The following is a 15,533-nucleotide window of genomic DNA, read 5'->3' as shown; positions in this document are numbered from 1 at the left end:
CCCATTAGAGCCCCCCCTAATAGTAATGCCCCCATTAGCGCCCCTTATAAATAATAGTGCCCCCCAATAACATTGATGCGCCCATTAGTGGTATCTGACTGTCCAGAAAGTTGGAGGTCTGCCCTATTGTATATGTTCTATAAAGTCCCACAGCCTCGGGACCGGGCACAGGACGGGATTTATCACCCCCCGCGCGCTCCCGTTCGCTCCGAGAGATGGCGTCGCGCGCTCCCGTGCGTTTCCCTGGCAGCGGAGGCCCTGATGAGGATACGCACCTGTCACCCCAACTCCGGGGCTCCACAAGTGACGGAATGGGGGAGAGGCTGCGCCTGCCCGGGCTCTACCGGCGGGTGAGCGCCTGGAGCGACAGCGGCGAGGACTGGAAGAGCTCTGCCTCCGTGCCCCGGAGTGACCGCTGCGACGAGTGGAGCTCGGGCAGTGAGCGCTCCGGAGCCCGGCTGTACAGTGACCCGGACGAGCCGTCCTCCCCGGGACCGGACAGGCAGGCTCCTCTGCTGCGCGGGATATTCCAGATCCAGAGGAGAAGCTGCGACGTCTCCCTGACCGGCAGCCGCCTGCTGTGGAGCCCCGTCCTGCCCGAGCACCCGGGTGAGTGTGGGCGGCCGGGAGGACTACGACTCCCAGCCGCCAGGAGTTTAGTTTCCCTGCTGTAGACACTTTATGCCAGCTGCACTGCCCACCTGAAAGTGCAGCCCCATACAGACCAGTCGCCTATAGCTAGATGTCCTTTGCTGGGAAAGCTGAGTGACCTCTGCTTACAGAGCAGCAGTCACTCAGCTTTCTCACCTCTTCTAGTTACCTGGTGATAATGCCTAATGGGCCATGCAGGGGTCTGGTGCTGCCCCTGTGGAGGCTGTAATTGTGGCTGGCACTCCTCCTCCAAATAATAGGAAGTGAGTGCTGCCCGTGAAGGGTTAAGAGCACCCAGAACCAGTTTTTGGGCTGGATACTGTGGGTGAGCATCTAGCTGAAAGGGAGGTTTGGGAGGAGCTTGGTGAGGGCACTTTCACACTAGAGTTATTCTTTTCCGGCATAGATTTCCATTCTAGGGGCTCAATACCGGAAAAGAACTGATCAGGATTATCCCCATGCATTCTGAATGGAGAGTAATGCGTTCAGTTTGCATCAGGATGTCTTCAGTTCAGTCGTTTTGACTGATCAGGCAAAAGAGAAAACCGTAGCATGCTACGGTTTTATCTCTGGCGAAAAAAACGGAAGACTTGCCTGAATGCCGGATCCGACATTTTGTCCCATAGGAATGTATTAGGCTACTTTCACACTTGCGGCAGGACGGATCCGACAGGCTGTTCACCATGTCGGATCCGTCCTGCCGCTATTTCGCCGTGCCGCCGGACTGCCGCTCCGTCCCCATTGACTATAATGGGGACGGGGCGGAGCTCCGGCGCAGCACGGCGGTGCATGGCGAAAGCCGCCGGACTAAAAAGTCATCGGACATGCAGGACTTTTTAGTCCGGTGGCTTTCGCTGTGCACCGCCGTGCTGCGCCGGATTTTAGTCAATGGGGACGGAGCGGCGGCACGGCGAAATAGCGGAAGGACGGAGCCGACAGGGAGACCAGCATTTTTCCCCATAGGAATGTATGTATTATGCGCAGACCGGTAAAAATGTGAAAAAAAAAAATACAAGACGGATGACAAGCGGAGAGACGGATCCGTTCTTGCAATGCATTTGTGAGACGGATCCACATCCGGATCCGTCTCACAAATGCTTTCAGTCACATCCAAATTGGCCGATCCGGCAGGCAGTTCCGACGACGGAGTTGCCCTCCGGATCACACTGCCGCAAGTGTGAAAGTAGCCTGAGCTGTCAGCCAATCAGCACTGCTGACAGCTCAGGACTCTTTTTCAGTTGGATGCCCATGTAGAGGATACAGCGCCCCGGACTCTGGATGAAAGGATTCTCCTGTGACTGTGTTTATTGGGGCTGTCCGGATCTGGCGACCCGTCAGTGTGGGAGTATGACATCTGACAGCAGAGCAAAGGCGCTGGGGCGTCAGGTACCCATGCTCCTGCAGATATGGAGGTGGTAGATCACTAGCCGAAATAAACTGCCTTCTGGCAACTGCTTTTCTTATAAAACCCCTTAACCCCTTCACATCCGGGCCATTTAACCCCTTCCTGACCAGGCCTAAATTTGCAAATCTGACATGTGTCAGGTTATTTGGTAATAACTTTGGAACGCTTTTACCTATCCAAGCCATTCGGAGATTGTTTTCTCCTGACACATTGTACTTCATGATAATCATAAATTTGAGTCAATATATTTCACCTTAATTTATGAAAAAATACCAAATTTACCAAAGATTCTGAAAAATTGGCAATTTTCAAAATTTCAATTTCTCTGCTTTTAAAACAGAAAATGATACCTCGTAAAATATTTATTACTTAACATTCCCCATATGTCTACTTTATGTTGGCATCATTTTGGAAATGTAATTTTTTTTTTGGGGGGGGGGTTAGAAGGCTTAGAATTTTAGAAACAAATCTTTTACATTTTTAAGAAAATTTCCAAAACCCACTTTTTAAGGACCAGTTCAGGTTTGAAGTCACTTTGTGGGGCTTACACAATAGAATCCACCCAAAAATGACCCATTGTAGAAACTACACCCCTCAAGTTACTCAAAACTGATTTTACAAACTTTGTTAACCCTTTAGGTGTTCCACAAGAATTAAAGGAAAATGGAGATGACATTTCTAAATTTCACTTTTTTAGCAGATTTTCCATTTTAATTAATTTTTTTTCTTTAACACATCAAGGGTTAACAGAAAAATTAAACTCAATATTTATTACCCTGATTCTGCTGTTTACAGAAACACCCCACATGTGGTCATAAACTGCTGTAAGGGCACACGGCAGGACACAGAAGAAAAGGAACGTGGTATGGTTTTTGGAAGGCAGATTTTGCTGAACTGGTTTTTAGATGCTATTGCCATGTGCCATTTGAAGCCCCCCTGATTCACCCTTACAGTAGGAACTCCCCAAAAGTGACCCCATTTTGGAAACTAGTGGATAAGGTGACAGTTTTATTGGTACTATTTTGGAGTACATTTGATCTTTAATTGCTCTATATTAAATTTTTTGTGAGGCAAGATAACCCAAAAATTGCTGTTTTGGCGCAGTTTTTATTTTTTACAACATTCATCTGACAGGGTAGATCATGTGAAATTTTTATAGAGCAGGTTGTTACGGATGCGGTGATATCAAATATGTCTACTTTCTTTGTTTTAGTTTTACATAAAGCATTTTTGAAAAAAAATATATATTTCTGTGTCTCCATTTTCTGAACGCCTTTTTTTTTTTTTCTGCCGATCGTCTTGTGCAGGGGCTCGTTTTTTTGCAGCAAGAGTTGACATTTTTATTGGCACCATTTTTGGATACATATGATTTTTTGCTCATTCATTATTACACTTTATGGTGCAATGTGACCAAAAAATTGCTAATTTTGGCACGGTTTTAATTTATTTATTTTTACAGCGTTCGCCCGAGGGGTTAGGTCATGTGACATTTTTATAGAGCAGATAGATACAGACATGGCAATACCTAATATGTATACTTTTTCTTATTTATTAAAGTTTTACACAATAATAGCAATTTTGAAACAAAAAAAATGATGTTTTAATGTCTCCATGTTCTAAGAGCTATATTTTTTTTAAAGTTTTTTAGCGATTTTCTTATGTAGGGGCTCATTTTTTGCGGGATGAGGTGGCGGTTTTATTGGTATCATTTTGTGGGACATACGCCTTTTTGATCACTTGGAGTTGCACTTTTTGTGATGTAAGGTGACAAAAATGGCTTTTTTTTAGGCTACTCTCACACTCGCGTTTGGTGCAGATCCGTCATGGATCTGCACAGACGGATCTTTTCAAATAATACAACCGTCTGCATCTGTTCAGAACGGATCCGTTTGTATTATCTTTAACATAGCCAAGACGGATCCGTCTTGAACACCATTGAAAGTCAATGGAAGACGGATCAGTTTTCTGTTGTGCCAGATTGTGTCATAGAAAACAGATCTGTCCCCATTGACTTACATTGTGTGTCAGGACGGATCTGTTTGGCTCAGTTTCGTTAGACGGACAGCAAAACGCTGCAAGCAGCGTTTTGGTGTCCGCCTCCAGAGCGGAATGGAGACGGAACGGAGGCAAACTGATGCATTCTGAGCGGATCCTTATCCATTCAGAATGCATTAGGGCAAAACTGATCCGTTTTGGACCGCTTGGGAGAGCCCTGAACGGATCTCACAAACGGAAACCAAAACGCTAGTGTGAAAGTAGCCTTACACAGTTTTTATTTTTATTTTTTTATTTATGGTGTTTATTGGACGGGGTGGGTCATGTGATATATTTATAGAGCCGGTCGTTACAGACGCGGCAATACAAAATATGTTTATTTGATTTTTTTTTTCTATTTTTAACATTTTTTTTTAAATTACTTCATTGGGGAATTTTTTTTTTTATACATATGAAACTAAAATTTTTTTTTTTTACACTTTGCATCCCTCACAAGGTCATATAAGACCTCTGGGGGACATTTAACTTCACTTTTTTTTTTCACCATTGATTTCTCCTGTAACTAGGGCTGACATAGTAGCCCCGGTTACAGGGAAAATACACCTCCCAGAGAGGCTGTACAGCAGTATACAGCGCTGTACAGCCTCAGTGCAGGGCTGATCGAGGTCTGTAGAAGACCTGACAGCTCCTGCACTCACCCGGCCGTCACATGACCACTGGGCCAGGACAGGAAGCGCATTGTGCAGTGTATACAGCGATCTAGAAGGCAGGGACACCTGGGCACTGTCCCTGCCTTCTCTAAGGCCTCTTTCACACGGGGGTTGCGGGAAAATGTGCGGGTGCATTGCGGGAACACGCACGATTTTTCAGCGCGAGTGTAAAACATTGTAATGCGTTTTGAACTCGCGTGAGAAAAATCGCGCATGTTTGGTACCCAAACCCGAACTTCTTCACAGAAGTTCAGGCTTGGGATCGGTGTTCTGTAGATTGTATTATTTTCCCATATAACATGGTTATAAGGGAAAATAATAGCATTCTGAATACAGAATGCATAGTAAAATAGCGCTGGAGGGGTTAAAAAAATGAAAAATAAAATTTAACTCACCTTAGTCCACTTGCTCGCGCAGCCGGCATCTCCTTCTGTCTTCATCTTAGCTGTGTGGAGGAACAGGACCTGTGGTGACGTCACTCCGGTCATCACATGATCCATCACATGATCTTTTACTATGGTGATGGATCATGTGGTGGACCTTTTTTTTTTTTAACCCCTCCAGCGCTATTTTACTATGCATTCTGTATTCAGAATGCTATTATTTTCCCTTATAACCATGTTATAAGGGAAAATAATAATGATCGCGTCTCCATCCCGATCGTCTCCTAGCAACCGTGCGTTAAAATCGCACCGCATCCGCACTTGCTTGCGGATGCTTGCGATTTTCACGCAACCCCATTCATTTCTATGGGGCCTGCTTTACGTGAAAAACGCAGAATATAGAGCATGCTGCGATTTTCACGCAACGCACCTTTAAAAAAATTTTTATACAAAGTTGTCATTTGCCAGAGATATTTCTCTCACCCAGCATGGGTATATGTAAAAATACACCCCAAAACACATTGCCCTACTTCTCCAGAGTACGACGATACCACATGTGTGACACTTTTTTGCAGCCAAGATGCGCAAAGGGGCCCAAATTCCAATGAGTACCTTTTAGGAGGCCATTTTTAGGCATTTGGATTCCAGACTTCTTCTCACGCTTTAGGGCCCCTAAAATGCCAAGGCAGTATAAATACCCCACAAGTGACCCCATTTTGGAAAGAAGACACCCCAAGGTATTCCGTGAGGGGGGTGGCGAGTTCCTAGAATATTTGTTTTGGGCACAAGTTAGCGGAAAATGATTTTGTAAGAGAAAAAATAATAATAATAATCATTTTCCCCTAACTTGTGCCAAAAAAAATAATATTTTAGGAACTCGCCATGCCCCTCACGGAATACCTTGGGGGGTCTTCTTTCCAAAATGGGGTCACTTGTGGGGTATTTATACTGCCCTGGCATTTTAGGGGCCCTAAAGCGTGAGAAGAAGTCTGGAATATAAATGTCTAAAAAATGTTACGCATTTGGATTCCGTGAGGGGTATGGCGAGTTCATGTGAGATTTTATTTTTGGTCACAAGTTAGTGGAATATACGACTTTGTAAGGAAAAAAATAAATAAAAAATCAATTTCCACAAAAAAAAAAATCTTCTATGAACTCGCCATGCCCCTCAAAAGTGATCTTTTTATAGCGCCGCAGCGATTTTGCGGTGTTTTTGCAGTGATCAGAAAAAAAATAATTCTGTCACTGCGGTGGGGCGGACTGAACGCAAGTGTGCGCACAAGATCAGGCCTGATCGGGCGAACACTGCGTTTTTTGTAGAGTCTATAGAACATGTCCTATTCTTGTTCGCAATTGCGGACAAGAAAAGGCATTTTCTATTTAGTTCTGGCAATGTGCGGATCCCCAAAATGTGGAAAGAACATTGCCGGTGTCCATGTTTTGCAGATCCGCGGTGTCCGTGTTTTGCGGATCCGCGGACTCGCAAAACACATACGGACGTCTGAATGGAGCCTTACATGGGGGTGATCAATGACAGGGGGGTGATCAAGGAGTCTATATGGGTGATCACCCCCCTGTCATTGATCACCCCCCTGTCATTGATCACCCCCCTGTCATTGATCACCCCGCTGTAAGGCTCCATTCAGACGTCCGTATGTGTTTTGCGGATCCGCAAAACATACGGATGTCTGAATGGAGCCTTACAGGGGGGTGATCAATGACAGGGGGGTGATTACCCCATATAGAGTCTCTGATCACCCCCTGTCATTGATCTCCCCCCTGTATGGCTCCATTCAGACGTCTAGGAGCTGTGGTGCCCCCTTTGGTAATATCAGGGATTGCGCACCCCTAAGGCTGGTCCTGCTGGGAGGACATTAGATGGTGTCCTAGATTTGAGCTGGGCAATTAGAATATTATAGCAATGTCAAATAATCCTCATAATGGTGAGAGAAGGACCCCGTGACGACTGTCCTTGTCTTGGTGGTCCTGCCTTGAACATTGGGACCTGTGTAGCCGTATAGGGGCCAGACAAAGTTAAGTTCCCTACTTTAAGGACACTTGAACTAACAAGGAGAACAATTCTGGTCAGGACACCGCGCTGTAGGTCACAGGGGCGCGTCCCTTGTGAACACATTTACACGCAGGGTAATGGCTATCAGGTTTCTATTGAGGAGGAAAGAGAAGCAGTTCTCAGGCTTCCCACAAAACAATCACCCCTTTTATTGGAAGCTCCAGGGTTGACCCTGTGGGTCGGCCCTAAAACAAACTAGGTCTGGCCTAAGTGGCTTTGCATGGAAATAACATGTAGACAGGAATATGAGATGATGCCAGTGTGCGCCATACATAAATTCTGTGCTCTCATCCATTGTACTTACTGACTACATGGCAGCAGTATGTGCTGCAGAGCTGCACACACTGTGATCACTCAGACCGTTCCTTGTAGGCTCCTTCACACTTGGGTACAAAAATACAGACTTTTGCACCTGGATCGATACAATACTGGGATTTTCTATTTTCCAATACTAGTCTGCGATACTAGTATCCTAGCATCTGCGCAGCCTTGTATCGTCCTCAGCTGGCACCCGGCCTCAATGACCGGGATCCTGCCAAACACCGTCAACTAACCCCTCAGGTGCTGCAGTCGATGCTGATCGCGGCACCTGAGGGGATACTCTGCCAGAAAATCTGCAATTTTGCGGAACCCATTCATTTTCAATGGGACCAGAACGGATGCGGACAGCAAAACACGACATCTCCTGCCTCCGTTTTCTGCATTCCATATAAGGAACCATTCATCCAAGCCTCTTGCACATGACCGCAAAAAACGGATCAGCGAAAAATACGGATGACGCCCATGTGCATTGCGGATTTTGCGAACGTAACAGCTGGCCCCTAATAGAACAGTACTATCCTTGTCCGTAATGCAGACAAGAAGGGTCCATTCACACGTCCGCAGTGTTTTGCGAATCCGCAATTTGCGGATCCGCAAAACACTGGGCCAGCAGCCCAATAGAAATGTCTATTCTTGTCCGCAGCTGCGGACAAGATTAGGGCATGTTCTATTTTTTTTCCGGAGCTGCGGACTGGAAGTTTGGGGGCCGCGCTTCAGAAATGCGGATGCAGACAGCACACTGTGTGCTGTCCGCATCTTTTCCGGCCCCATTGAAGATTAATGGGTTCGCACCTGTTCCACATAATTGCGGAACGGATCCGGACCCATTCAACGGATTTGTGAATGGACCCTATTAGAACATGCTCTATTTTTTTGTGGAACGGAAATCCGGACATACGGAAACAGAATGCACATGGAGTAACTTCCGTTTTTTTTGCGGACCCATTGAAGTTAATGGTTCCGCATACGGTCCGCAAAAAAACGGAATGGACACGGAAACAAAATGCTTTCATGTGCAAAAGGCCTAAGGTCCGTTCCGCTTCCGTTCCGTTTTTCTGTTTGGTTTCCGTTTGTAATCCGTTTTTTGCGGATCGCAAACCGAAACGGAAGCATACAATAATGTTTAAACAGTAAGTACATAAAAAAATTGGGCTGGGCATAAAATGTTCAATAGATGGTTCAGCAAAAACGGAACGGATACGGAAGACATACGGAGTACATTCCATATGTATTCTATTTTTATTTGCGGAACCATTGACTTGAATGGAGCCATGGAACGTGATTTGTGGGCAATAATAGGACATGTTCTATCTTTGAACGGAAATACGGAAACGGAATGCATACGAAGTACCTTCTGTTGTTTTTGCGGACCCATTGAAGTGAATGGTTCCGCATACGGACCGCAAAAGGAATGCAAAAAAAACGGAACGGAAACGTACAAGAGGCCTAAGGGCTCATTCACACGGCCGATCCGCATGCGGCTGCCCCATGGCCGGTCGGTGCCCGTGCATTGCAGACTGCAATTTACGGTCCACAGCACAGGCATGGAGGGGCAATGGTCGTGTGAACAAGCCCTAATCCTGAGTAAACTTCAATTCTGGCCATTTAACCCTTTTGTGCCAGAGGAACAATTTTTAAGTCTTAACACCTACCGTAATTTAAAAAAGTAGCAAGATTTCCACACCTGTTTTTTTTTTTGTTTTTTTCACAGATTTAAAGGTCTGCACATGAGCGGACCAGAAGAACAGATCCGTCATTGCGGCAATTTCAATGGAAATTAATGCCGGATCCGGCTTTCCGGCAAGTGTTCAGGATTTTTGGCTGGAGAGAAAACTGCAGCATGCTGCGGTATTTTCTCCGGCATTAAAAAACGTTAGAGGGACCGAACTGATGCATTCAGAATGCGTTAGGATAAAACTGATCAGTTTATTTTCCGGTATTGAGCCCTAAGGGCCGCATTTGTGGATCTGCACTACACGGGCATCGTTCCGTGGCCATTCCACATCACGGATGCGGACCCATTCATTTCAATTCAAGTGAATGAGTCTGCGATCCCCATGCGCCTGCCCTACGGACGGTGCCCGTCATTATAGTTCTAGCTGAGGACTCTTCTCCATCTTTCATTTCCTTTCTGCTTGGAAGTATCTGTGTACGCAGAGCCATGCAGAGCACCAAATATTAGGCCTCCTCCAGATGTGACGTCCCTTTAGTGAAATGTTTTTTTTAAATTATATTGGAGGATTTGATAAATAACAAACCCACAATATAATCAGAATCACATGCTGTATGGGTGAGCAGTATTGCGGTAAAATCTGCTTCTATGAACTTCTACTGCACTGTTAGGCCTCTTTCATATAGTCAGTGTTTGGTCAGTGATTTCCATCAGTGATTGTGAGCCAAAACAAGGTGCCGGTCCAAACCAAAGAACAAGGGCAAATCTTTCCATTACACCTTATCTCTGTGGAGGCTCCACTCCTGGTTTTGGCTCACAATCAATGATGGAATCCGCAAAAAACGCGAGTGTGAAAGTAGCCTTACGCTGGGTTCAGACCTGAGCGTTCTGAAACGAGCGCTCTGTATGCGCGATTGTACGGGCGTTTACAATCGCGCATACAGAGACAGGGGTGCACACATTGTCGCGCGTTCCCGAATATCCATGTGCGGGAACGAGCGACAAACGCCCAAAAAAAAGCTCAAGCACTTGTTTGAGCGTCGGGCGTTTTACAGCGCGATCGTACGCGCTGTAAAACGCCCAGGTGAGAACCATTCCCATAGGGAATCATTGGTTCTTGCCTGTTGTGCGTTTTACAGCGCGTAGGAACGCGCTGTAAAACGCTCAGGTGTGAACCCAGCCTTACTGTGGTTCGTTTTGCGGACAGAACGCGCCAATTCTCAATGGGTCTGTGAAAACAAAGGACAGTACACAAATGTCATAGAAAATAAATAAATAGTAAAAATAAATAAATTGCACGGATTATCAACAGTGAAAAAACATGGAGACGTCTTCTGGTCTTAGAGGTTTGCGGATTCAAAACTCAGATGCAAAACGGACACAAAGATGTGAATAAACCCTTATTGCTTGGAAAATTATGTAACATAATAAAAATGGCGCATTGTAATTACTATATCAATCTATAGTCTGTACGCCCGGCCGCTCATCAAACCAGAGGGGCTGCTTTATAACACAGTAACATAACTCGGAGGAGTGTACCGTATATCCTCTTCTGCCGCGCTCCTAGTGAACAGATGTGATGGAAAGAGATACTCTTAGACATCTGTCAGGGCCGAGTAATGGACTAGTATGCAGGAGGCTGATATCACTCTGTGCCCGCTATTATCCAGGGTCCCCTGGAAATGGTAGCGGAAAATGTTCCGTAGAAGTGAGAGGCGGCGATCTGAAGACATTCTCTACATTTTAAAATCTCTGTAATGAATTGGTTAAGAATATAACACTTTTTTTCTTATTTCTTAACCATATAACAGTTGTTAACATAAGTTAAACAGATTTTCCGACCCCCCCCCCATGCTATTTTTATTAACCCCTTAGGGCTCGTTCACACGAACGTGTAAAGCCCGTGCCCCTGCTGTGGACTGCAAATTGCGGTCCGCCATGCACAGGCACCGTCCGTGGGGCAGGCGAATGGGGATCGCAGACCCATTCACTTGAATGGGTCCGCGATCCTTCCATTCCGCAAAAAGTTAGAGCAAGACCTTATGTCGAACCATTCATTTCAATGGGTCCGCAAAAAAAAACCGGAAGTTAGGGCTTGTTCACACAAACTTATTTTGCGTTCCGTAAATGGGCCGTTTTCTGCGTTCCAGATACGGTCTGTATATGGAACCATTCATTTCAATGGGTCCGCAAAAGATGCGGACAGCACTCTGTGTGCTGTCCGCATCTGTTGCTCCGTTCCGTGGCCCCGCAAAAATTTTGAGTCATGTCCTATTCTTCTCTGTTTTGCGGACAAGAATAGGCATTTCTATAATAGGCCTCCCGTTCCGTAAATTGCGGAAGGCACTCAGGCTCCACCCGTGTTTTGCGGATCTGAAATTTCCGGACCGCAAAAACGGCACTGTCGTGTGAACAAGCCCTTACTCCATGTGCATTCAGTTTCTGTATGTCCGTATTTCTGTTCTGCAAAAAAATAGAACATGTCCTATTATTGTCCGCATTACGGACAAGGATAGTACTGTTATATGAAGGGCCAGCTGTTCCGTTATGGAATGCACACGGACGTCACCCGTATTTTTTGCGGATTCGTTTTTTGCGGACCGCAAAAAATACATATAGTCGTGTGCATGAGGCCCTTAGTCAGGTCCTGGTCATGACTGTGATTTTTATCGAACAGTTAGGGTCCATTCACACGTCCGTATGTGTTTTGCGGATCCGCAAAACACGGACACTAGCAATGTGCGTTCCGCAGACACTCTCATAGAAAATGCTTTTTCTTGTCCGCAATTGTGGACAAGAATAGGACATGTTCTATTTTTTTTGCGGAACGGAAGTGTGGATCCGGAAGTGTGAGTCCGCAAATGCAAATGCGAATGCGGACAGCGCATTTTGGCCCTATTGAAAAGGAATGGGTCCGGACCTGTTCTGCAAAATTGCGGAACAGATGCGGACCCATTTTGCGAACGTGTGAATGGACCCTAAAGCCTCATTCACATGTCAGTGTTTGGTCAGTGATTTCCATCAGTGATTGTGAGCCAAAACCAGGATTGGAGCCTCCGCAGAGATAAGGTATAAAGGAGAGATCTGCACCTGTTCTGTGTTGAGAGCCGCACCTGGTTTTGGCTCAAAATCACTGATGGAAATCACTGACCAAACACTGAGGTGTGAATGAGGCATAAGGTCGCCCAGACAAGGGTTTGTAGGAATGATCTGCCTGAGTAAAAGTGCCACCAATTACTCGTTGAGCGAGCTTGTTCATCGGGCAGTGGCATTTTTTAGGCATGCTATGCTAAAGAATCAGTGTTTGCTGGCAGCAGATTGTGCCATCTAATCCCTCTCTGCTGCCGGCAAATAATGATTCTGTATGGGGACAAGCGATGGCATTAGTGATCACTCCTCCCCATACTGTGGAGGAGATCCCTGCATGTAATAACAGAGCTCTCCTCCACTAACAAGCAGGCGATTTCCGGGAAGGAACATTTCCACCCCGACACTCGTAATGCCCACCTGCAGGTGTAATACAGCCCTTAGTCAGGTCCTGGGCATCACTGAGAGTAAGTCCGGTCCAGGACGTGGACAAGGTCACTGCAGTCTTCTCTATGCACCCTGCCTGGCCAGTGTATCTCAGTGCATGCGAGATACAGCTCCATGCTCCGTGTCCTGGGTTTCCATACAAAACATATTCATTTCTCACTAGTAGAACAAAACATCTTCTCATATTTCCAGGTTTTAGAGGTTGGGGCCTTAATCCATAGAGGATCATATATTTTATTCTGTTATGACAGTTTATTTCCACATTGTAGGATTTTGTCCCTGTAAAAGAATAATAATTACAATTTACCTAAAAGTAATTATTTGATGGAACCATCTAACCTATGCTTTCATATGTGGAAAGCTAAATACTGCATGTCTGTGTACAGCGTGACTTCTATCCCTTTATTATCTTTTCTTTCCTTGAAAGCATTGCTTGGGGTTTCGTGAAATATTACTAGTTATGTGAAGGAATAGATTTCAGTTCTCTAATATGTTGTTTTTAACCTGGAATTCAGTTTCATTTAGACATTGGTAGATAATGGAAGGTTAAAGGGAAGCTGTCACCACAACATGCCGTGCAATCTGATAGCGGCATGTTAGAGCAGGAGGAGCTGAGCCGATTGTATATTGTGGGAAAAGATTCAGTGAAACCTGTCATTTATACTCTTATATCTCTGCTTTTTTCACCTCCTGTGAAGAGCTATCAGTACAGGAGGGAGGGGCTATCAGTGATTGACAGCATTATGTGTATAAGTGTGGAAAACACATACGGTCGTGTGCATGTAGCCTTAAAGGGCTTCTGTCACCCCACTAAACCGTTTTTTTTTTTTTTTGTTTACTTATAATCCCTACACTGCGATTTGTGCCTACATAATCTAATTAATCATTTTGGTTCAGTAGCAGGAATGTTCTAATATAACCAATATTCACCAATGTTAGCATATCTAAAGGGGTTGTCCCATAAAGACTAGCTCTATGTCTGCTGTTAGGCCTCTTTCAGACGGGCGTTGCGGGAAAATGTGCGAGTGCGTTGCGGGAACACTCGCAATTTATCCGCGCGAGTGCAAAACATTATAATGCGTTTTGCACTCGCGTGAGAAAAATCGCGCATGTTTGGTACCCAAACCTGAACTTCTTCACAGAAGTTCGGGCTTGGGATCGGTGTTCTGTAGATTGTATTATTTTCCCTTATAACATGGTTTATAAGGGAAAATAATAGCATTCTGAATACAGAATGCATAGTACAATAGGGCTGCAGGGGTTAAAAAATAAAATAAAAATAATTTAACTCACTTTAGTCCACTTGATCGCGAAGCCGGCATCTCCTTCTGTCTTCATCTTAGCTGTGTGGAGGAACAGGACCTGTGGTGACGTCACTTCGGTCATCACATGATCCATCACCACCGCAAAAAGATACAACTTGCTCTATCTTTTTGCGGAACGGAAGGATCGCGGACCTATTCAAGTGAATGGATCAGCGATCCCCATGCGCCTGCCCCACGGATGGTGCCCGTGCATTGCGGACCGCAATTTGTGGTCCACAGCACGGGCTTCACACGTGCTGTGTGAACGAGCCCTAAGGCTGGCCATACACTTAAAGGGCTTCTGTCACCCCACTAAACCAAATTTTTTGGCCCTGTCTGCTATTAAGAACTCGCGCCTGCGCCGTAACGGTATTCAGTCGGTGCAGGCGCACTGAGAGGCGGCCGCTCCATCCTCAATGCGCCTGCGCCGATGACGTCACATCTACACCCGGCGCAGGCGCATTGAGGATGGAGCGGCCGAGCGAGCGTCCGCCTCTCAGTGCGCCTGCGCCGATTGAAGACAGGTACGGCGCAGGCGCGAGATTTTGAATGCAAACAGGGCCAGCAGAGAACGATCCCGTTCCCTGGCCCTGTCAATCAACATGCGGAGGGGGCGTCTTTAGGATCGGAGGATGCGGCTGCTACCAGCAAGTAGCCGCCCTACTTGCTGGTAGCAAGGTAATTTGCATATTTTAAAAGCATGTTTTAAACAAAATCTACTGGACCAAAATGATTAATTAGATTATGTAGGCACAAATCGCAGTGTAGGGATTATAAGTAAACAAAAAAAAAAAAATTGGTTTAGTGGGGTGACAGAAGCCCTTTAAGTGTATGGCCAGCCTTAGGGCTCGTTCACACAGCACGTGGGGCAGGCGCTTGGGGATCGCAGATCCATTCACTTGAATGGGTCCGCGATCCTTCCGTTACGCAAAAAGATAGAGCAAGTTGTATCTTTTTGCGGTGCAGAAGCACGGAACGGAACCCCAGAAAGCACTCTGTAATGCTTCCGTAGTGTTCCGTTCCGTTCTTCCGTTCCGCATCTCCGGATTTGCGGACCCATTGAAATGAATAAGGCCTCATGCACACGACCGTTGTGTGCATCCGTGGCCGTTGTGCCATTTTCCGTTTTTTTTTCAGGACCCATTGACTTTCAATGGGTCCGTGGAAAAATCGGAAAATGCACAGTTTTGCAGCCGAGACCATGATCCGTGTATCCTGTCCGTCAAAAAAATATGACCTGTCCTATTTTTTTGACGGAAAACGGTTCACGGACTCATTCAAGTCAATGGGTCCGTGAAAGAACACGAATGCACACAAGATTGGCATCCGTGTCCGTGATCCGTGGCCGTAGGTTACTTTCATACAGACGGATCCGAAGATCCGTCTGCATAAAAGCTTTTTCAGAGCTGAGTTTTCACTTCGTGAAAACTCAGATCCGACAGTATATTCTAACACAGAGGCGTTCCCATGGTGATGGGGACGCTTCT

At 45.8% G+C, this 15,533-nt stretch overlaps 1 protein-coding gene across 1 annotated transcript in view; it reads left to right on the top strand.

Moving 5' to 3' along the window:
• Positions 1–228: 228 nt before the first annotated feature.
• CERKL (ceramide kinase like) overlaps positions 229–15,533 on the top strand; it is a 160,097-nt gene continuing 144,792 nt past the window's right edge. The window contains exon 1 of the mRNA XM_044302594.1: positions 229–609. Within this exon, the coding sequence (XP_044158529.1) occupies positions 312–609 (298 nt within the window). The 5' untranslated portion in view covers positions 229–311. The remainder of the gene's footprint in view (positions 610–15,533) is intronic.

Source organism: Bufo gargarizans, chromosome 8, assembly GCF_014858855.1.
Source record: "Bufo gargarizans isolate SCDJY-AF-19 chromosome 8, ASM1485885v1, whole genome shotgun sequence".
Classification (NCBI taxonomy): Eukaryota; Metazoa; Chordata; class Amphibia; order Anura; family Bufonidae; genus Bufo; species Bufo gargarizans.
The sequence above is the reverse complement of the archived record's forward strand: the minus strand, read 5'-3'. Positions and strand labels throughout refer to the sequence as shown.